General features: G+C 38.0%; 1 protein-coding gene across 1 annotated transcript in view; it reads right to left on the minus strand.

The window, feature by feature from the left end:
* Positions 1–23,379, minus strand: part of LOC139751937 (uncharacterized) — an 82,802-nt gene extending 59,423 nt beyond the window's left edge. Inside the window, exons 1-8 of the mRNA XM_071667640.1 lie at positions 23,263–23,379; positions 19,193–19,450; positions 15,901–16,084; positions 14,472–14,644; positions 12,390–12,648; positions 8,898–9,023; positions 5,935–7,013; positions 1,480–1,650 (exon numbers count right to left, since the gene is read on the minus strand). Coding sequence (XP_071523741.1) covers positions 1,480–1,650; positions 5,935–7,013; positions 8,898–9,023; positions 12,390–12,648; positions 14,472–14,644; positions 15,901–16,084; positions 19,193–19,449 — 2,249 coding nt within the window. The 5' untranslated portion in view covers position 19,450; positions 23,263–23,379. The remainder of the gene's footprint in view (positions 1–1,479; positions 1,651–5,934; positions 7,014–8,897; positions 9,024–12,389; positions 12,649–14,471; positions 14,645–15,900; positions 16,085–19,192; positions 19,451–23,262) is intronic.
* Between the last annotated feature and the right edge of the window lie 1,426 nt (positions 23,380–24,805).

Raw genomic sequence — 24,805 nt, forward strand, 5'->3', positions numbered from 1 at the left:
AAGCATCTGGGGTAAACCATGGAAAGTTTTGTGAGGCCTGGATGTGGAAAGGGAGCTGTGGTTTTGGTGCATTACATACGACAGCTAGAGACTGAGTGTGAACGAATGTGGCTTTGCTGTCTTTCCCTAGTGCTACCTCGCGCGCATGCAGGGGGAGGGGGGTGCCATTTCATGTGTGGCAAGGTGGAGGCAGGAATGGATGAAGGTAGCATGTATGAATATGTACATGTGTATATTTGAATATGTCTGTGTATGTATATGTATGTATACATTGAAATGTATAGGTATATATATGTGTATGTGTGGGCATTTATGTATGTATGTGGGTGGGTTGGGCCATTTTTTTTGTCTGGTTCCTTGCACTACCTTGCTAATGCGGGAGACAGCGACAAAACATAATAAATAAAATAAATAATAAAAAAAATCCAGTGCTGTTTCCTGGATTAGCTAGGAAGTACCAGGAACAGGTGAAGAATTTACTTCATTCACTCACATCCACACAGTAGCTGTAATGCATAATGCACTTAAATCAGAGCCCCCTATCCACAACCTGGCCCCCACAGATCTTTCCTTGGTTTCCTTCGACTGCTTTATAATATCCCGTGGTTTAGCCCAGGGACTGCAAGGTGCATTCTGTACACTGCACTGCTCCAGATCACCATTGCTATCCCTCGCATGCCTTACACCTTCCTGCATAAGCAGTGCCCAAACACTCATAGCATCTTTCACTTCCATCCTTACACTTCCTTAACCCTTTTCTCTGTTCCCTTCACTACTAACATGTATCACTCCTTAGTCATCCTATCCTCACCATCTTCTCCATATGTCCAAACAAAATCCAACACACCCTCTTCATCTCTCTCATATGTACTCCTCTTACTACCACAACTCTCTCTTATTATCTCTTAATTGATAAATCCTCCTCACACATCATACTGTTCTCAAGCATTTCATTTGGAACCAACATACTCATCCTCTTACATACTTTGTCATCTATGGCCTACAGCTCACATTCACACAACACCATTAGAAGTTGAAAGAGATGACATTCCATCCTGTTTAAAAGTGAACAGCAGACAGAGTGGTGAGAAGGTAGTAACTAACAAGCTGATTTAAAAGACTGCATAAACATAAAACCAGGCAAAATCTGCATGTTGGGATGGTTACTATCTGAATTTGCCATTTTACTGTTGGGAAGTGTTGAATTAGTCAATGTTTCTAAATATAATTAACTTTTGGGATGTATCTTGTCTAATTCAAGAGGGTTCTAGAGTAGCAATAAATATGACATGCAACAAAAATATATAGAAATACTTTGCATCACAAATTGTTTTATCAGTACAATGGTAACTGGTACACAAGGAACTGAATCAAGAGCCTGCATTTTGTCAATGTTTTCCAATATCTGAAATTCTGTAAGACCTGCTAAGAACTCTTGTTTAATGCATTACGTCTGTTTCTCACAGAACATGAACAAACCTGTAACTAGTTGAGTTATTCATTTCTGCTGGAGGTCCACTAAGGTCCTCCATTGACTGGTCCACAGACATCCGTAAAGAATGAATTTGGTGTTGAATGTCAGTCAGCATAGATCGGATCTGTTGTAATCGCAGAATCTCGTGTCTGTGCCTAGTTATTTCCAGGTGTGCTCTGAAAAAAAAGAAAAGGAATATTCATCTATGATACATCTTTGTTTGACCAGAAAATAATTGCATTCTGTTTTTTATCATATCTGTTCACCACTTATGTACCATCTATATCAAGGAAAGAACTCACTTGATCACATCCACTCCCTAGCTGTTGTACAAAATGAACCAATACAGAGCCTTCATCCACAGGCTATTCTATGGTTTCCCCTGAACACTTTTTATGACTCTGTTAAGCCTATTATGAGCACATTGCTCCCTGTGTACCACATCCGGCCAATTTCCTCTAACTTGTGCCTGCCTCTAACCTTTCTGAATGCTCACATCCCAGTAACCAACAACCTCTTTCATCTCTTCTGCAGTCTCTTCCTCCCTTATGCTTCCTCCAATTCTGACAAGCACATCTGCATTTATGTCTCTCTGGCCAACCTTTCCATCTGCCCAAAACACTTTAGCATAGCCCTTTCAGCTCCCATAATCAAACTGCATACTACCACACCTCTCTCACTAATTCAATAAAATATGAACCCTCCTCACACCACATACTGTCCTTAGGCCTTAAATTTCCAACACACCCACTCTTTTCCATTCTTTGGCATTCATGGACCAAGACTTATTCCTAAACAATACTATAGGGATTATCCATCCTTGCCTTTACTAACAGAGACCACTCCTTCCATACACTCCTTGATGAACCCACAATTTAGCTATGTCAACAACCAGGTATCTAAAGCACTCCACTTCCACCACATCCCTCCATTCAGATTCACAATCAGACCAACCTGTCTTGCCCCACAGCTAAAACTCATAATCTTACTTGTTTCACACTAATCTAGCTACCTCCTTTCACACACTCTCTTGAACCTGGACATCAGCTTCTAACATCTCACTTGAATCTTTAATAACAATCTTGTGTCACCTGCAAACAGTATCAGCTTCACCTCCCAGCCATCTACTTCCAATATCCTGAAGGCTCACTATTACCTCCAAGACCATTTCATTTACCTCCAACATCCTCCATGGACAGATTAAACAACTAAAATGACCAAACACTATTAAAGCGGACCAATCTTGATTTAGAATCACTCATCCTTCTACCTTCCTACTCATACACAAGCTTTACTCTCCCAATAAAAATACTGCATTTAGTAGCCTCCCTCCCACACCATATATCCATAGCACCCTTCACAAGGCATCTTTCAACACTAATCATGCACCTCCTCCAGATCCATAAATGCTTATGTACAAAACCCTCTCCTTCTCCAGGTGTTTTTCAAACAACTAATCCACCTATTTTCAACCACTTCTAAATCCACCCACTCTAATGCTACGACTATAAATACCTTCAAAAGTCATTTATACAAATATCTTATAAATTCAGATATACTCTAAGAAAAATGTTAGAAATAAACTATTAATGACAACAGCAATGGGGACAACAGAAGGCTAATGTGCAGCAGTGGGAAATCAGTGACAGCTTAAAAAAACTGCTGACCAGAATTACATTTTCTTGTAAAGTTAACCCCCCCCCCCAAGACAACCCAGTAGTGGGCCAATCAGGCCTCCTGTTGTCTATCTTATTCATGTAAACCCTCTCAATCACCACTCTCCCACACTTACCCAGTATATTCAACAAACTTATATCACTGAAATTCAAGCATTCCCATTTAAACACCTTCCATTTACATTATGGCACTATACACAAGAGGTAAGTGCGAAGAGCATAGAAAAGTGAACGTATAGCTTAGGTAAAAATCTATGGAGGCAAAAATAAAGTCAATGGACATTAAACAAGGTCTCTGTCTAGTCTACTTCTGAGCATATCTGTCGTGTTGCTTTCAACTCAGACCTGTGCAACATCTCAGAATGGAAAAGCAGTATTCTGGTACAATTTTTTTCCCCATATCCCTTACCAAGTATCACTCATTTTCCTCTGTTCAACTTTAAACACCACAATTCAATCCTAATAACAAAACCATGCATGACATGACTATATCCTCAACTCTAACCAGGAAACTCCAAAGAAACAAGATGAAAGATTCTGCTTCACAAAAACTAGGGATGCTGTGCAAGTACTGAAACATTTTTCTAATAAGCAGTTATTTTGTATCTACTAAGATTTTATTCAACCTAGTATGGAGAACTGCTCACATATGTGTTGTAGTTCCTCATCCATCGCTCCATTAGCGAAAAACGATTTTCAAAACACCATAATTCAACCCTGTATCAACATACATTTGTTGTATAACCATATTCTCCACTCTATCCTGGAAACACCACATTAAGCAACATCACAATGTCTGCTTCACAAAACTTGGGGGTGTTGTAAAAGTGCCAAAATTGTTTTTCTTGACAGCAGCTATTTCCCACCCAAATGAGTCTTACACATTTTAGAATGGAATACCTCTCTTTTAAGGTTCATTAATTCTTCTTGCAAACCTCCCTCCAATCATCCAATTCTATCAATGTGATGTTGCTACCCACTCCCTGTCCTACTGATATAATTTTGGCTTCTGCTCTCATGAGCTGCAGCACATATTCTTGCTTCCTAGACTTGGACTCGTGGTATGCATCTGACTTCTGCTTCCCACAGTTTCTTTGAGGAGTCTGGCCAATTGAGGACTGACCATTACAATAACTCCTTCCTTCCAACAGCAAAGCTATGGAATTCCCTTCCTTCTTTCACCATTCCCTCTTCCTAAAACCCTTCTAACATTATGAGTTAGATATAAATATAACAATTTGTTTTTCTTTTCACCCAAGATGCCTTGATTGGGGCATGTTCTGCCAATGTCATGTCAGTCACTATAAAAAAATAAGGTAAGTCATTTAGTACACAAACAATCCTGCTGGAAAAAAAGTGCTTCTCGATGACTATATACATCACTTGAGTGAAATCAGAATATAAGTTTCACACAGATATTCAGATAAAAAATGCTGAAGCTTTTGAGTTTTGAACATCCATGTAAATATAACCAAAGACTCTTTGCACCCTATGATTTCTTCCTCCCTGTTCAGAGGCAAAGGCACACTCCAAAACATGAGGGATGTTATCTGGTCTGCAAGATTTACTTGTGTTTAGGAAGGAGTGCTTTCTGGACTGTACCAAAATAGACTATGAGAATATGCACAGACTGAATGAATGTAAAAATTGTCCAAAGAAAAATTAAGCGAATAAAATAAGTATAAATAGGATTGCTTATCAGGAAAGAGAAATCAGCTATTAGAACATTCATAAAAAAGAAAGGGTAGATATATCAACATAAAATTGTTAAGGATATGTCTGGCTATAAACCAGACATAATTATCAGTAGAAAATGGAGGAGACATTAATACATTCCCTTTGGATACCTGATTCTTCACTTCACAATTCAGATGCCATATGCGAGACAAAGAATGGAACTTTTTCCAATAAAAGATCCCTTGTATGAATGGCCTAAGAACAGAAATGCCCTAACCATAAATGGATGAAGAGGGGATATATACCTCATTTCCCAATACAACAAACTTTGCTTTATGCAGATATCTAAAAGATAAACAGTCCAATCAGTAGTATCAAAGTAATATACCATTCAGCATTTCAAAAGGTATTCTCTATTCTAACTGGGCTATTCTCTTACTTTCCTTAATATTCACATGAAAAGAAATCTATGGACTAATCACTAATATTCCTTTCTGGTATCCATGGTACTAAATGAGATTTTGTCAAATCAATTTCTTCAAAGGCAATAAAACTTTTTTCCTATTTCCCTAAAGACAATAAAGCTCTATGAATACTACAGTTAATCTGCTTATCTACAAGATACATAACCACAATTTTTGTACTGTCAAGCAGTAAATTCTAACTACCTATGAGCCTAAAAGTACCAATGATGAGATTGTGCCATGTTAGTAGGGCTAGCGTGTTGTGTTTACCATCTGACTTTTAAGTTGATTAGGGATTTTCATCAACTTTGTCAAAAAAAAGAGGAAACTGGTTTTACTTTGTTTTGCCAAGTAGTTCAAATGCAACTGCATCCATATTCAAAACATACTGAAACATTTACATACCATTTGCTCATCATGTACAATTTGCCAACAGTTTGTTAGCAATGGACAGGTAGGTTATCAAACCTTTCTTAGGGATTCCACAAAGGAATAATCAGCAAACCACTGTATTAATCTATTTCTACACCACTTTACAAACATTAGCAGCAGCAATCTCTCTTGGTATCCAAGCTATCACCTAATTTTGTATCAAATAGTTACACAATTCTATCTTGAAATAAAAATAATACTCAATCCTTACATGCATATTCTCTGCATATTTTCAATATGCCGACTAAGGAGTTGAACCCCAAACTGAGGATCAAGGGTGGATGATGTGGGATAACGTGAAGAGGCTGCAGGGGAAGACATTTGAGATTGAGATATTCCTGACAGTCCTGAAGGTCCAGGAACTGCATGATCTTCTATAGGATCACTTGACATTGAGGATGGGTTGTGCAGCATCCAGGGCATTGATGGCATGGAAGGAAGGTCTCTTTGGTTACCATGGGACTCTCGAGAACTCACAGTTCGTGTAGGGTTCATCTCTCCTAACTGCGAGTCTCCCAATGTGCTCAAATTGTTTTCATTTAATCCACTTGAATTCATTTCACTACTTCCTGCACTACTGTGAATAATGCTGTCCTGGGTATCCTCAGGTCCAACACCATTACTAACAACACTGACACCATCAATCTCATTACTTGGACTATCTCCCAAAACACTCTCACTTCTGCTTTCTCTTGTGGTTCTAGAACGTCCAGCAGGAATCACAGGCCCATCATTTGAGAAGTAACCCCATAAAGTTCCTGTACGCTCTGACTGAGACCCTGTTGATCGTAAGTTAAGTGACGTGTGATTTGAAGGATCATCATCGCCACTAGCCCTATCGTCTATCCCTCGGTAATTTCTCCTCTCAGCACCACTAATATCATTTGCCCTTGTCCCATTTATTCCTTCCTCACCACCCATATGTGTTCTTTGGTCCCCTGATCCACCAAGCATGCCAGTGTCTCCTAAACTGTAAACACTAGAAGCTTCTCCAGCACTGTCAGAATCTTGACCAGGCCGATGTAGCCTTGACGTCCATAACAAAGAAAGACGGGTATTTCTCTCTGACACACCACTAGCGCCACTAGTGGCTGAAGAACTAGAATCTAGACTGGAAGAGGAGGCACTGTCATCACTAATAATTTGCCTCAGAGTTCGCACTGCGCTGAGACCATAATCTTCCTCAAGTCTAATATTCATCTCATTGGAGCTTTGAGAGTCACGACCTCCCTGACCATCTGTAGGAGCCCAAGTTGATCGGTTTCTTGAACTCTCACCAGCAGATGAATCCTGAGAAAAATTATTGGTTGTAAGAGCTTCAAGAAGTCAGCAAAAGCTGCAAAACAAACCATGGAAAATCACTTGGAAATTCCGAAGTATAATACATATATAAGTAAAGGTTCTTTAATCTATGATTGTAATGAAGGTAATCTATAAACCCTATATGCATCATCAGATATGCTGCACTCAGTCCTCTTTGTCATTTACTTCTTTACAGTATATCAACTTAGCAATACAAAGTACCAAAAACACGACATGTGACCAGTGAAAACAATTATATACTAGGAAATCTAATTCAAGAAAGTATAATTTCTGAACAAAAACTACCCATATGTTTATAAGGACGAATGAAGCTTTAGGAAGAAATCCACAATGCCTCTATTTCCATAACAATGAACTATGATATGGGTTCTCAAATATAAGAAGCACTATGCCATAAACAACAACCTTAACAAAAAAATCAAAACTTAGTTCACCAAGTCTTCCCAAAATACCATAGCTTACATTCACAAATGGGAATGGGAGGAATGGGTGTCCAAATAGATGAGGCAGTTACGCAAGTATGACAAGATAACAATGAGGTGAAAACATTTAGCAATAACTAAAAGCATTAGATGTGAAAGATAAAGTACATTACAAGAAATAAGAAGTAAAGGGTATATACTCTAAAAAGGCTCAAAAGAGGATTCTGAAGGACTCATCTGGTTTTAACCTTTCACAACATTTTAGTGTTAAGAAGAGGTTCTTCCACACATGGACAGAAAGTAGCAAAATCTGAAATAAAATGAAAGTATTTTAAACCATCCAAACAAAGAAATGCATGTATGACTTATGTGTATAACAATAACCTATGTTACGGGTTCTCCAATAAGAGAAATAAAATGAGAACAAACAATAATCAAACAACAGAAAGAAAAAAATATCTCAAGTTAGTCCATTAAGCCTTCCCAAAGTAATATAGCTAGCATTCCGATAAAAGAATGGGAGGAAAGGGTGCCTATGGAGACGAGAACATTACAAAAGCATGATCAGAAGATAACAACGGGGTGAAACTGTTTGGTAATAATGAGAAGACTTTGACATACAAAAAAAGCATTATACAAGTAAATGTAAAAAGTATGATCTTAAAAGTCATCATGAAGATTCTGTAGGATTCATCTGGCTTTCACCTTCTCAGAACATTCTATAGTTAAAAAAAAGGTTCTCCCACAAAGAGAGAGGAAAATCAGCACGATCAGTCATTTTTCAGAACTTTATAAGAGATTTAAACACATTGTACCACAGCCAATTAAACCTTAGTATGACACTAAGGTGTTTAAATCTTGATCCACTACCACCATTTACACCTTCGTATAACACTAAGACATAAACCTAGGCATGTTGCTGCCATCTAAACCTAGCAATATCTAGCAACCTGACATCATCCTCCCTCTCACTTAAATCTGCTCTCCTTGGAGACTCAGTCTTCCTTTACTACTATATTCAATATCCATCTCCATGGCCTGCAGATCTGACCAGACCTGAGACAAATGTGATAGATGAGATTCTGTATGACTCAGATGATAAATTCATTATCATCCAAGTCATACAGAATCTCATCTATTTACAAGGTGTAACAGAAAGGCCACAGCAAGGTGGAAGCACTAGCCACATCCTCTTCCCATGGTATTCTCTGGGTAAGAGCCATGTGGATTTTTTCTGTACGGCAATTAGAATTACAGTGATACATGACATCTGTACATGCCACTAGTGATAAGAGGGCCATTGGTTCCTTTAGATGCAAATAGGAAACTTAAGACCATACAACACATCTAGTTCGTCCCTGGTAAGCACCTGCACATCATACTGGGTTACATCTTTAGGGCTGATCATCAACACATTATCACATATTACCTGACTCTGAGTGGTTCCTCTTCTTCCCTCAGTTACTTGCTGTGCAAACTGGCGAGCTTGATTTAATAGAGACTGCCGACCTGTAGTTGCTGGTGGTGGTTCTATGGGATCTGTACCTCTGTCAATCTAGAGGTAGTTTTGGGCATACTTGTAAGTGTGAAAAGGTTGCTATAAAATGAACTACTATGTTATGTAATTTTTTCTACACAGTTACAGTTAATAGGACAATGGGATAAACAGGTTATCTGTTATGTAATTTTTTCTACACAGTTACAGTTAACAGGACAATGGGATAAACAGGCTATCAGTCTGACAAAGATGGGAAATTTTTCATAGTCGACCAGGCAGCATAGGACATCAAGAAAACTAAAAAAATGAAATTTTTGGAATTAAAATCTCTAACATAATTAATAACTCTGCTTGCACTTTTACACTGATAATACACACGGCAAGGATCACTAGCCCTGGCCCCTGCCCCTCTTAATCACATTCTAAGACATGCATCCCTTCATCCACATCAACAGTTTCTCTTGAATTTGTCCAAAAATTGTATATTTGTTTTTCTCTTGCCTGAATGCCTTTCCTGATGCTATTTTATGATGATGGAAAAGAATATTAGATGCAAAAAGAATAAGGAATACAGCACATGCTTTTTGGAAGCAAATCAACAGATACAGATGACTGACAAAAGCACTAGAGGGTTTTCCAATGGAATTTCCTACTTATGGCTTCCTTTACCTTGCTGAACTTTCATCTCTTCAGTTACACGCCCATCATAATCCTAATCAGCTGCCCATTACATATCTAAAGGCATCAAAATCTTATAAGATGTTGGTTAATTCTACTGATCTTAACTCTTCTGCTTCCATAATCTTCCTCTTCATCAACTACCATTATTAAAAGTGCAGGCAATGCAGATGCAGCCTTCTCTGATCTGAAGAGTTCATATACATTACAGAGAATCTATTGGCAATTTTTTGAATACTTGACTGACAAAGAAAGGCCACATTTGCTCACATCCAATCTTTAGCTGTCATGTGTAATGCACCAAAATCACAGCTCCCTATCCACATCCAGGCCCTACAGACCTTTCAATGATTTACTCAGAATACTTCACATAACCTGTCTCAGCTGAATGACAGCAAGCTGCCCCCAGCATACCACACTGTTCCAATTCACTTCACCCCATGCATGCCTTTCACCCTCCTGCATTTTTTCTTTTGAAATACTAATATTAATTTTTTTCAAAAACTATATCCTACTATACACAAGAAAAAAATATGAGGTTCTGCATGTTTAATCAACTCTGAAATGCAATAAATCTAACTTATCAGAGACAAAAATAACTTAAATCTTAGTGTACAACAAGCAGATATATATATATATATTTCTTTTTTTCTTTCTTTCATACTATTCGCCATTTCCCGCGTTAGCAAGGTAGCGTTAAGAACAGAGGACTGGGCCTCTGAGGGAATGTCCTCACCTGGCCTCGTTCTCTGTTCCTTCTTTTGGAAAATAAAAAAAAACGAGAGGGGAGGATTTCCAGCCCCCCGCTCCCTCCCCTTTTAGTCGCCTTCTACGACACGCAGGGAATACGTGGGAAGTATTCTTTCTCCCCTATCCCCAGGGATAATATATATATATATATATATATATATATATATATATATATATATATATATATATATATATATTGGAAAGGATCACAATTTTGCGCATGATCAAGATATTCCTATGAGTCCACGGGGAAAATGAAACACGAAAAGTTCCCAAGTGCACTTTCGTGTGATAATCACATCATCAGGGGATATATAAGTCAGTTGACATACATCGAAGAGATGAAGCTAGGACGCCATTTGGTAAACATGTGATTGGACAATCACGTGTTTACCAAAATGGCGTCCTAGCTTCGTCTCTTCGAAGTATGTCAACTGACTGTTATATATCCCCTGATGATGTGATTATTACACGAAAGTGCACTTGGGAACTTTTCGTGTTTCATTTTCCCCGTGGACTCATAGGAATATATATTTTTTTTTTTTTTTTATACTTTGTCGCTGTCTAGCGTTTGCGAGGTAGCGCAAGGAAACACACGAAAGAAATGGCCCAACCCACCCCCATACATGTGTATATACATACGTCCACACACGCAAATATACATACCTACACAGCTTTCCATGGCTTACCCCAGACGCTTCACATGCCTTGATTCAATCCACTGACAGCACGTCAACCCCTGTATACCACATCGCTCCAATTCACTCTATTCCTTGCCCTCCTTTCACCCTCCTGCATGTTCAGGCCCCGATCACTCAAAATCTTTTTCACTCCATCTTTCCACCTCCAATTTGGTCTTCCTCTTCTCCTCGTTCCCTCCACCTCCGACACATATATCCTCTTGGTCAATCTTTCCTCACTCATTCTCTCCATGTGCCCAAACCATTTCAAAACACCCTCTTCTGCTCTCTCAACCACTCTCTTTTTATTTCCACACATCTCTCTTACCCTTACGTTACTTACTCGATCAAACCACCTCACACCACACATTGTCCTCAAACATCTCATTTCCAGCACATCCATCCTCCTGCGCACAACTCTATCCATGGCCCACGCCTCGCAACCATACAACATTGTTGGAACCACTATTCCTTCAAACATACCCATTTTTGCTTTCCGAGATAATGTTCTCGACTTCCACACATTCTTCAAGGCTCCCAAAATTTTCGCCCCCTCCCCCACCCTATGATCCACTTCCGCTTCCATGGTTCCATCCGCTGCCAGATCCACTCCCAGATATCTAAAACACTTCACTTCCTCCAGTTTTTCTCCATTCAAACTCACCTCCCAATTGACTTGACCCTCAACCTAATAACCTTGCTCTTATTCACAATTACTCTTAACTTTCTTCTTTCACACACTTTACCAAACTCAGTCACCAGCTTCTGCAGTTTCTCGCATGAATCAGCCACCAGCGCTGTATCATCAGCTGTATCATTCGCCATTTCCCGCATTAGCGAGGTAGCGTTAAGAACAGAGGACTGAGCCTTTGAGGGAAATCCTCACTTGGCCCCCTTCTCTGTTCCTTCTTTTGGAAAATTAAAAACGAGAGGGGAGGATTTCCAGCCCCCCGCTCCCTTCCCTTTTAGTCACCTTCTACGACACACAGGGAATATCCCTGGGGATAGGGGAGAAAGAATACTTCCCACATATTCCCTGTGTGTCGTAAAAGGTGACTAAAAGGGAAGGGAGCGGGGGGCTGGAAATCCTCCCCTCTCGTTTTTTTTTTATTTTCCGAAAGAAGGAACAGAGAAGGGGGCCAAGTGAGGATATTCCCTCAAAGGCCCAGTCCTCTGTTCCTAACGCTACCTTGATAATGCGGGAAATGGCGAATAGTATGAAAGAAAGATATATATATATAATTTCTTACATGAACCTAAACAATAACACATGACATATCAAGCAAGAACTAAAAATGGCAACACTGCAACTCACTCTACTAGCTACTCTAGGTACACTGTTGAATGCTCTACTGGTAAGAGCTTCAAATCTTGACACAAGGTTGATATACTGGCTTGATAGTTGGTTGTAACTATGAGAAAGTTGCTGCTCCCGTTCAACTAATTCTGAACGAGACAGGAATGATCCACTAGAAGATCCACCTATTCTGGAGGAACCCTGAGATGCCCGGTCATGAGGAGTGTAGGCAATGCCCGTAATCAGCTTATGCCCAAGTGGATCAAATTTTACATACCTATTGTTAAATAAATGAAAAGAAAGTTAGTGAAAGTTTAAAATCCAAAAGAAATATGACATGTATACTGAAAATATGCTGAGATATTATAAAATGGTGAGTATATCCTCCATGCACAAATGAAAGTTAACCCCTTCCACTCAACATCTTGCTGCTGGGTTGACAGCATCATTATAAAAAGATTTAGTGGTGGTGCACTGGAATATATTAAAAACCATTCTTGCTGAATATTTTTTTCTGTATCATGAAACTACTTCACTTTACAGAAATATGGCTCAAATGCATCTATACATTAAAAACAATTAAATAATTTGTACTTTTGTGAAGATAATAAATAAATATGAGGAATTAGCAAAATATAGAGTAAAACACACTCTTTGTTTTGCGCTCTTCTCAGTGTCAACCTATATCTTCATCACCTACCAAGTACAGCAACAAGATGAGATCTGATAACTTGAGATCACATTTAAACATCTTGGAAGCTTACCTAGACAGGTTTAAGCCCCCTAATAATAAAATCCCCATTCATAACTGATGCACACAAATTCTGTTAGAAAAACAGGAAGCAATGGGAAATTTACCAATTTCATTTTCTATACCTGAATCCCTTTCCACATTAATGAAGCAGCAACAGGGACCAACAAACAATGGTCTTACTTAAACACATCCAGTCTCTAGCTGTCATGTATAATTCAACACCAAAAACTATCATCAACAATGCATCAACACCAAAAACTATCATCAACAGCCAAGCCCTACACATTACTCAAGGTTTATTTTGACCACCTCATATGATTGATACTAAAGACCATGGTGCAGTGAATCATGCACTTCCTGTTCTGTGTGTGTCTGTGCATTTTTATATAAATGCATGTAAATCATACAATTAAACTGTTTGAATTTTCAGCTACAATACAGAAATATTTGCCCAAAATCTAAAGCTGGCATTTTCAAGATTAAGCATATGTAGCTTACAGTATCTTCCAATGGCAAGTAATTCTGGTGATGAAATGACTGATTACAAAATTTCTGAAAGTGATCTTTCAGTAACGATGTCAAAGTCAAATCTTAAATCAACCAAAGATAAACAAGCATAGACTACTGTAATTTAAGGTTTACTTCATTGTGGTACATATACTTTCTAAATTGCTTTAATGAAGGCTTAAACTGTCCACATTGAATATATTTCTGAATACAAGATGACTATGGAAAGCAGTAAAGGGTGGCATCGCAAGAACATGTGACAACCAAACATGCACGGGGAATAGTAATGTTCTGTATGCTTAGCTCAATCACGTGTCCAAGTTAGGTTAGGTTTGGTTGATTTTAGACAAATTCTGGTATCATCACTGGAAAGAACACACCCTAAATCCTTCTCATGAAGCTTCTATCAAAATAAAAAATAACTGGAGAAAATCTCTATGCTCTTATTTTGAAGAAATTCCAGCTGGAGCAAGAACTAAAAAAGTAAAAAAATAATGTTCTGGCCAAACCTATGTTCTGATGAAGCCACACCAGGGAAAATCTCAAGCTTTAAGGACAGACCACAAGAGAGAAATATCTAAACAATATACCCTACATCAGGCAAAAAACTACTCAGTTGGATGTAATAGATAACATAGAATAATTATCAGTATACTTAAAAAAGATACAAAGTATACACACTGACAGAGGAAAGGTATGTTTCCAACTTTAGAAAAACTGCATTGCTATATATGGGAAAAGGAAATGAGACGAGGTGTGGGAGAAAATGGGAAAAATAAACGAGACGAATTTACATAATATCTCAAACAAAGCAGGATAAAAAGAGTGACTGATCTTACCTTACTTTTTCTTTTTCATCTGCAGTACATATCTTTGCAAAAGGCTGAGGCTGAAACCAGTCCCAAAAGTATATTTCATTGAATGTTGCTATGACAAGGACTTGATCTGTTGGATGGAAGGCTAATGAAGCAATATTAATCTTCCTTTCTGAGGTCCAAACCTCACTGCCACCCTGTTTAATAATAAAAAAAAGAAGTCTTAAGAATCATAGGTCCAAAGCTCTTTACTACACTGTTGAACAAACAATTTTAAACATAATAGAGACTATTAAATGTGTTCATAGTTCTCTTCCTATTTGTTTAAAGAAAAACACTGAGCAATAAACAAACTTCATGATAAGCTTTTTTTCTACCTTGTTTAACAATCAATATCAAGCACTACTACAAAGCACATGTTTAAACCTCTATAGCTCTCCATTTCCATCTATCTTTCTATATCTCTGGCACCCATTCCCTCTGGGAACTCCCACAGCTGTCTCCACAACTAGTGAACTCCAGTGCTGCTGCTTTTTAGCCTTTAGTGCAACACCCTTAATAGGCCACTGACAGAGAGCACCTCTAGCACAGTGTTTCCAGAGGCTCCTGTGTAATGATCCTACTAAATCTACTGAATGTGTCTACCTACATGCCCCTGCCTAGTGTCCTAACCTCCTACTTCTACCTAACGCTTCTGCCTAATGTTCCTGTCTACTACTTTTACCTAATGTTTCTACATAATGCTCTTGCTTAATGCTCCTACTTACTACTACTTCTACCAATTGCTCCATCCATTTTGTCAAAAGACAGGAGAGCACATTTCAAACCATTGCAAGCCAAGTTTGTCTCTTCCTTGCTAACATAGATGCTAAGAAAAACTACTGGATTAGAATTTTGGGTGAACAACAAATATGACTTTTAATCTTATAAATGGTGTTACCAATCTCTGCCTGCTTGAGGTTACATTGCCAGAGAAAAAGTCACCTTTGGTGTGACTGCATCATTAGGAGTACAGCTTTGTCAAAGAACTCTTTCCAAAGGGTTCCACATTTCCATGCTACTGGAAGCAGCACAGCCATGGGCTGCTGGAATCTTTAGAAAGAAGTCCTGGGTTACAACAGGAATCTTTCTTAGAAAGAATCCAGGGGTAATCATTAATAAATATTTAATAAATATTTAAATAATCTATGAATGATCCAACTTGAAAGTGTGTGAAATATTTAAGCATTTTTGGCAATCAATTTAAATGAAACACTGAAGTGAATTTGAATATTTACGATTCAAGGTAAGAAACAAGGAATGTCAATGGAGAGAAATGTGTTATGTTGTCCATAAGAGGTTTTGTAGGGACTATCCTTCTTCCATAAAAGACAAATAAGATATGCAGACAGTATGGAATTACAATATAATTTATCCAAGAATTTACAAAACTGGATATTAAAATGTTACCAACCTTAAGATCCCACACTCTGACTACCCCACCCAAGCAGCCAGATGCAATGATATCATTAGACGCTGGGTGGAAGGCAACACACCAAGGAGTTCTGGGATGACCCTCCAGGGTGCATATGCACTGACCCGTTTTTACTTCACTCACATATATGTTGTGATCTCCATGAGTAGATGCAACTTTTGATCTATAGAAGACAAAAGAAAACTGAAATTACTTTCTGTCACCCTATCTTTGAAAATACCATAATCTTTTTTATACCCATATGCCTCTCCCACCTTAGCAAGGTAGCATCAGGAACAAATGGACATAACCACTCTCTACCTGTCACACAGTGTATGGAAACCAGAGCTAACTATCTAGAGCCAAGCTCTACAGAATAAACCCTAATTTACGTAGAATGGTTGTTATGATTTGGTTCTGTCCACTGACAGAAAGTTACTCCTATATCCTACATCAATCTAATTCATACCTTCCCATACATCAGGTGTCATAATTGCATACATGTACAGGGACTCTCCCCAAACCCATGCATGCTAGAAGAGCAGAATGCCCATATCCCAGGTTAGGATGCAAGGCATAATCAGAGAATGAAACCTGAAATAGGTTAACATCTAAGATTTCATCAATTAACTCTCACTTTATAAACTTTCAGTACTTCAGTCTACAATAGTCATGCGATTTAAATTCATGGTCAAGACAAGACCATCAACATTAAAATAATAACCAACAACGATAGTAATACAGGTAAAATACCGGGAATTTGCAATCCTTACAGTGGATTCTAGACATTTATGGAAGTTGAAACCATGGGCCACAGATTGTGGTCTGGACATAAAACGACCTTAACAGAGCATTCTGTATACTTAATGCAAATTCTGAACGTCATTTGTTCGTAAAACACGTTTATTATGGGCTAAACGGAGTATACAGGTTAAACGGAGCAGCCAGGTAATCCTGAATGTGATAAAACACAGAATTTGGGAGTTTCTTATTTTTCAAAACACATACTTTCAATATTCTAATGGGAATAATAAAATGTATATAATATACATAAGTGTATAAAACTTTTCTAAAATCAAGGCCAGAAAAAGGAGCTATGGCAGGATTTTTCCATAAAGGCTCAGTTCCTAGTTCCATCTTGCTATGGCAAGACAACATGGAACTGAAAAATATGACTATTTATCTGTTTCTTTACACCTGTCTTCATCTCATTTCTGTACCTAATTGCTATTAGTATAATCCCTACCATCATTCGTCCTTGGGGTAAATGGGAGAAAGAAATCTACCCACATACCTCCTGCGTGTCAGAGAAGGTGACAAAAAGAAGTGGGAATGTGGAACAACAAATCAAATATTTTCCTCAGAGACTCATCTGTCTGTTATTCATGCCACCTTGATAAGGCTGAAAAGGCAGCAAAGAATAGAAAGTTACATTCTTATATCAAATATTACTATAATTAATACTATCATTATTATCATGATATCATTAAAACTATTATTGCTTTTATTATTCTTTCTTTTTAGGTGTCTGGTATTTCCTGTGTCAGCAAAGAAGCACCAAGAATAAACAAAGAATGGCCTCATTTGCTTACATCCACTCTCTAGATGTCATGTATAATGCACCAAATCCATAACCCACTATCTAAACAGGTTCTATAGACCTTTCTGTGGCTTTCCTTGGATACTTCACAAGCCAGTTGATAATGTGTAAGCCCCTCTATACAATTTCCCTCCACTAAGCTCTATCCCTTATACCCCTTACATCCTTCAGCGAGTTCAGGTCCCAAAAACCAAAAGTGCATCTCTCCATGCCTTCATTCCCTTCTTGGTTTACCCTTTTCCTTGTTCCCTCCACTTCTGACATGTATACCGTCTTAGTCATCCTCTCCAAGTGTCCAAACATTTCAGCTACCTTCTTCAATTCTCTCATACACACTCCTATCATTATCACCTCTCTCTCTCTCTCTCTCTCTCACCCAATCATTTCTTACTTGGTCAATCTCCTTCATACCACATACTGTCCTCAAACACTTCATTTCCAACACATTCATCCTCTTCTGTGCCTTGTCATCTACCACCCATACCTCACATCCAAACAACACTAACAGACTCCTGTAGCATCAAACGTACCCATTTTTGTCCTTGCCTCTTTCCACACATTCCTCAATTCACACAAGACTTTCTGCACCCCATCAAACCCTATGGCTCACTTTAGCTCCCATGGTTCCATTCCCTTCCCTAACCACTCCCAAGTATCTAAAACACTTCACTTCCACCAGTTTTCTCCATTCAAACTCACATTGTAACTAGCACATCTCTCTCCTCTCTTATAATCTTGCTTTTATTCTCTCTCAAAGACCCTTGTAATGACCTCCCTCACTACCCCAGCCACAGAGTTAAACAGCCTTGGTGACATCACATATCCCTGCCGCAGACCCACCTGCACGTAGAACCACTTATCCTCCTCTCTTCTAACACATACACACACCTCACTCTTTTGGTAAAAAGTCAAAACTACTTCTAACAGCTATCCTCCCATACCTATGTTCATACAACCTTCCACAGAGTATATCAACCCTATCATACGCTTTCTCCAGGTCCATACATGACACATGCAAATCCTTTTCTTTCACTAGCAATTCAACTTCCTCACCACCCTTTCTCATATATCCACATCCCACCTTTAGTATGCCATACACTTAATCTTAACATGTAAGGAATGCTTCCCTGAATACCTTCCACTCCATCTGTTTTTCTTAATTCTCCTGGTACTGCATTGAATAAAATTTCAGGCTTTTTTGCAAGACACTTGTATTTTTCTTCTTAATATCTTTTTTGTATCTTATACCTGGGGATAAGGGAAAACAATGCTACCTAAGTATCTCCTGTATGCTTTAAAAGGTGACTAAGAGGAGTGGGAGCAAGGGAAGGAGCCAAGCTCATTCATCTGTTCCTGACACTACCTTGCTCACTGGGGAAAATGATAAAGGCATGAAAAAAAAAAAAAAAAAAAAAAAAAAAAAAAAAAAAAGGATCTTTTTAGTATTTTCCTAGAAACTACTTCCAACTTAATAGTTTTGTATTTTCCAAGCTGAAATGCTTTCAGGTTTACTCTATGTCTTCTGTTTGCTGCATAACATATTGTCATAACCTCTCTTGCCTTCTTTCTAGATTGTAGAATTAAAGTTATTTCAACTCTCATAATAGTTCCAAAGCTCTAAACCATCAATTTTACTTTTAAAATGTTTCCGTATCCTTTTAATTTACAATGATAAAAAGCCAGAACACTTACCCATCAGGACTAAAAACCATCAAGAATGTAGATTTTGGTGCCCCTGGGAGCTGACATGATAATTGAGAATGTTGACGGTACACCAAAGTATCCTCTGTCACTCTGTGCAGCTGATTGACAGTGGCCTGTGGATACCTGGTGTGCACTTCCCTCCGGTAAAGAAGCACTGGAGTAGGAACAAGCAGTGGATCTTTATACTGCACTCCCACTTCCTCCCCTCCAGCCTCCAGCTTTATATCTGCATCTAAGTCATCCATTCTGTAAAGAAAAAGAATATATTAACAGTACATGTATGTGCCAGTAACTAAAAAATAAACGAGAAGGAACACTTGAGCTTACTCTGATAAATATGTGCAACAACTGATGTATTTAACTATCTATGAATCAAAATCACTATTAATATACCGTCACTGAATGAATCTCCAGTTTCATGGCAAGTAGATCATGTGCAAACAAACATGGACTGTTCTATATGATCTAATTCTAAAAAAATGGGGGGTCCACATCCAACAGGATAGCAAAGGGAAAAATTGCCTAATTACTTGGGGCAGAACAGCTCAATACTATCAATTACCCTATGGCATATCCATTCAGGAAAACAGCCTATATCAGAAATATACTAAGTGTGCTTACATTTTTCATCATGACCTTAAACACAATCTTTTCTTTGCCTGGTGATCCAAAGGGCTGATATATATTAAACCATGTATGCTACACTACATTTCTCATGCAATGTTCACAGACACAACACACATAAGTGTGACTAATTACAGAAACTGGGGAAAACAAGCAATATCTGTGAGAAATGTGTGTAGTTATAAGAGCTTGAACATGAAATGGTAGCACTTCCCCACTCAAGGTCATATATATATCTTCCTGTTCAAGGCCATACAATCATACATCCTTCGAACACGTACTGCTCCTTGTTAATAATCATTTTCACAACTTTAACAGTTAAGATGCAATAAAAAACTTAATTTTTTCTAATACCTAAGATTTCCAGTATGCTACCGAATCCTCAGATGTGAGAACATCAGTACTGAGGGTCAAGCATCAGGTTTCCTGTTTACACTGAGTGATTTGGTGAAGCAGTACAAGTATTAGATGTGACTGACTTGAATGTGTCAAATACATCTGAAGGCTTTATTTGCACCCATTTGACTTATGTCAGCATTAATTCCTCATAATTTCCCAGTTTCGTTATGTAATTATAACTAATATTTCATAATTGCCAAAATAATTTTTGCAATTTTTTTCCCCTGACACAGATTATCTCTGGGGAGGGAAACAAAGGATGCTATTACTTATCTTCAACTATGTCAATGGCGTGCCTGAAGTTATGATCTTATATCTGAACTTGTATGAAGAAGTGTGGGTTTTTGGGAAGTATTTTCTTCACAAACAAATAAGATCACTAGGAGTTTTCAATACTAATACTAAATAGTGTATGGGAAAAATCTAAGCTACAGCATCTAGTAACAATGCATGGCACGCCACAACAACCATTAACGGCTGTAACTTTTGCCCTGTGGCATAGGTGAGAAAATCAAGAATTCTTATCATAATGCACCCAAGCTACAGTGAAAATAAGATTTATAAATAATAGCAGCAGGAAATGGGCTAATTCACAAGATGAAAATAATGGATGATAATTTTCATGCCTCAATAAAATGAAGATAAAAGTATCATTACATCCATTATTACATCATTACATTACATTACATTATTACATCATTATCACATGACAGCTAGAGACTGAGTGTGAACAAATGGGGCCTTTGTTATCTTTTCCTAGCACTACCTCGCACACACGAGGGGGGAGGGGGCTGTTATTCCATGTGTGGCGGGGTGGCGATGGGAATAAATAAAGGCAGACAGTATGAATTATGCACATGTGTACAGTGTGATGTATAGGTATGTATATTTGCGTGTGTGGACGTGTATGTACATACATATGTATGTGGGTGGGTTGGGCCACTCTTTCTTCTGTTTCCTTGCGCTACCTCGCTAACGCGAAAGACCAACAAAGCAAAATAAATAAATGAATAACAGTATTTTGCTGTTTTTCTTTGCAATGCAAGGTAAAAACAAAAATTGTGCACGGGAAGGAAAGTTGTAGAATAAGAAATACTCTGCGCAATCACACTCCCAAACATTTCTCCGCAGTTGATTAGTTTTCTTGTACTGTACCACTTCACTGCTAGTTTTAACATTTTTTTCATACAAAAGGTGCTTAATCACTGATATTTCTACAAAAAAATTCATTAAAAAATCTCAATTTTCAAATGAAAACTTGAGAGTCAAGTAAGGGTCACTGGAGATATCCTAATTATGATGGGAGTTTATCAGATAAGCTCCAAGTCAGAACCAGCTCTGGGAAATGGCTAGTTATATTTTAGGTCTTTTACTTAGTTGAGTGTGATTACAAAAATACCTGCAGAGCATGGAGTAATATATCCAACTGAACACCAAATAAGAACTTTCATCTCAAAAAAATATGAAATCATTGAAGGAGAACAGAACCTGTGAAAACTTCACCCAATATTTCAATCAGTACCATTTATCTTGATTTCAATAATTTTGTTAAAATATACCAGACACAACTAACATAGTGCCAGGCAAAAACAGACATACAAAATTGCATGAGACATATATTGTTGGTACATCTCAACAGTAATTTCAGCAACTAGGTGAGGTTTTTATGGGTAATGCTATACTTTACTCCTGTATTAGCTACTTTGATATCAACTTTGCATTTTCCCTATAAATAACTGTTATCACCTTATCTAATATCATTTGCCATAATAAAATGCCTCAAATCATGTTCCACATGTATTTCTGTAAACAAAACAAACTCAATAAGGCATCTAAAACATACGTAGCCATTTAGATTTCATGCAGAGCTAAACTTATAATTTACCCGTAACTTTGCTGACACTACTTCATAAATATTTTGAACAATTTCTTCTTATATCTATTTCTACTGTCTCACAGTTCATGATTTCATGTGCTTCTCTTTCATCAAAACTTAAGAGATTTATGGTTATGCTTTCATAAGAAAAATATTTCACAATTGGTACAAGCAAAAACCACAATTTGTGCATGTGCAACCTTAAGCGACACATGCACATTTTCATGAAATTGAATACTTTACTGCACGATGGCTAGCTCATGTCCAGGTTTATTTATTTTTTATTTATCATCCATCTCTGGGTCATACTGAGGAAGGACAGAACCAAGAAAATGGAGGGTTATGCCTACAATTCAGGAATCATGTAAGGTGGATTGCTTTTGACTATTCTCACGAGGGACTTTCTCTTCATTTCAGCATGGCCAGAGGTAAGATCTTTCCTCTCCTGATACCTAGTAGACGTGTTAATATCTTCAAATAAGTTCTAAAATTCATCTTTTGGCACCATAAGAAAGTTTTGCAGGAATCTCCACCACTGAAAAAAAATTTCTACGATACACAATATTGACAAATCCATTTCTCCAGTCTCCATAAAATACACTACTGATGCAAAATAAAAGTTTTATATATCGGTTAAAATGATGACACTAAAGTACATTAAATGTCATATGACCAATCTACCCTCCAAAGAAAAGAAAGTGTTCATCTTAGTAATCTGTGTATAAAAAAGTCTTATTACGGATGAATAACTTTATAGTTTGTAAGGCTACAGTTAAATGTACCCACAAAATGATATTTTTTAAGCATAACAAACCAGCTATGGAATCCTCTTTATCATAATGACACCCGCAAAATTACTTTCATTTGTGAGAACCTTTGGTAACAGAGGATGTCAATGATTCAATTAGAAAAAAGTGAGTGAAGATGAGAGATGTTTCTGGATCAATACAGGAGATAAAGACACATCCAGACTCCTCCAAGATAATCACTTCCCAGCAGCTACTGATGTAAACAGACATCATAAAACCCAAAATTTCAGAAATACTCGGACAGTAAATCCCTGAAGTGCCCTACAACCAGACCCGCATGCTTCTATGATATTTTGAAAGCCTTTTTGAAGCCTTTGGGAGAGTCAAGTAAGTGAAATATTGTAATTTACCCGTTTAAGTTGACGACGCCATTACTCGGCAAGCCATCGCCCTCCACTCCCTTGTATATGTCAGCTGGTGTAACGTCACACGCTAACACCGGGAAATTCAAAGGGAACAAATTCTTCTGCTGGAGTCACCATCATCATTGACATGAGAGGTATAAATCATCTCCTTATGTCCTCCATTTCAAGCCAAGTTCATCATTTTTCCGCGAACTTGCCCTCAAAATGTGTCATCAGTCTTTTGTACACCAGAAATTACGCGACCGGTTCTAGCAGTTTTTTTTTTCATTTTTCCAAAATGGCTAGTGTTCTGGGCTTAATTTTTGTTATTAGTTCTATTGCAAGATGGAGTTAATTAACGCGATGGCTGGGAACCAGTTCACGTTTTCAGTAACAATTGTTTTTCCCCTTGCTCCCATAATCTACACCTACAGACTTGGTTACTTGAATCATGCTACACACACAAGTACACGAGGGCATTTCGTGTATTATGAACACTCAGTTCTACCTATGAAGCAAGTTTTTTTTTTATCATAATAATGTACTTTAACGCAACTGTGGAGAATGTACACGTTCTCCATCACCACCTTCACGAGGTTCATCTACAGCGTATAGGGATGTATGCGTGTGCGAACAGTGATTGAAACTATATTAACTGTTGATCTTATTCACTCTTTTCTTGCTTCAGTAATAATCACGCAGTTTGTAAAACTACTATTCTTTATTAATCAGAATATTTATTAATCATTTTTCCGCGAACTTGCCCTCGAAAAGGGGCCAGAAACACTCATTGTCTTGCATTGCAGTTTCTACAAGTAGGAACAGAAGCCAAGCAAGGTATGCTCATCCTCCTCGAAGGCTCAGGCTGAGTTATCTGAATATGCTTGGACGTAACTAAGATGAAAAGGAGAGGTAACTAGTATGTATAAAAAAAAGGAACTTGGATGTTCTGGTTCTGAGAGAAACTAGGCAGCATCTCCAGAGTCTGGGGTTAGTGTGAGGGCAAGACTGAATGAGGGAGTGGCATTCTGCTGAAAGGGAAGGTGTGGGAATGTTACAGAAGGGAGTTCCAGACTGATGTAGGTGAGAATGAAAGTGAATTATGAGAGGTGGGTGATTGTCAATGCTTATGCACCTGATATTGAGAGGAGTGAAGAGAAGTTAGAGTTTTGAGAGGAGCTGAGTGAGTAACCAGCACTTCTGATGTAAAGGGTCGAGTATTAGAGGTGGGGAAATTTGGATGCAAGAATGGATGATGTGGCAGTTGGTGGTTAAATAGGGGAACATGGGGTACCCAATTATAAATGAAAATGAGGGTACAGCTTTTCGAGTTATGTGCTTAAAAAGGACAGTGACTAGGAATACCTGGTTTAAAAGCGTTCCATACACAAGTACACAAGGGTATGTGGGGTTAAGTGTTAGCAGGCATTATTGGATTGTGTTTTAAGTGATGGACAAACAAAAAAGAGAATTTGTTGGGATGGAAAGTTGGCGGGATGTCACTTCATGGTGGAAGCAAGGGTGAGAGGTTGTTGTGGCTTTAGGATGT

Source organism: Panulirus ornatus, chromosome 12, assembly GCF_036320965.1.
Source record: "Panulirus ornatus isolate Po-2019 chromosome 12, ASM3632096v1, whole genome shotgun sequence".
In the NCBI taxonomy this organism is placed as follows: domain Eukaryota; kingdom Metazoa; phylum Arthropoda; class Malacostraca; order Decapoda; family Palinuridae; genus Panulirus; species Panulirus ornatus.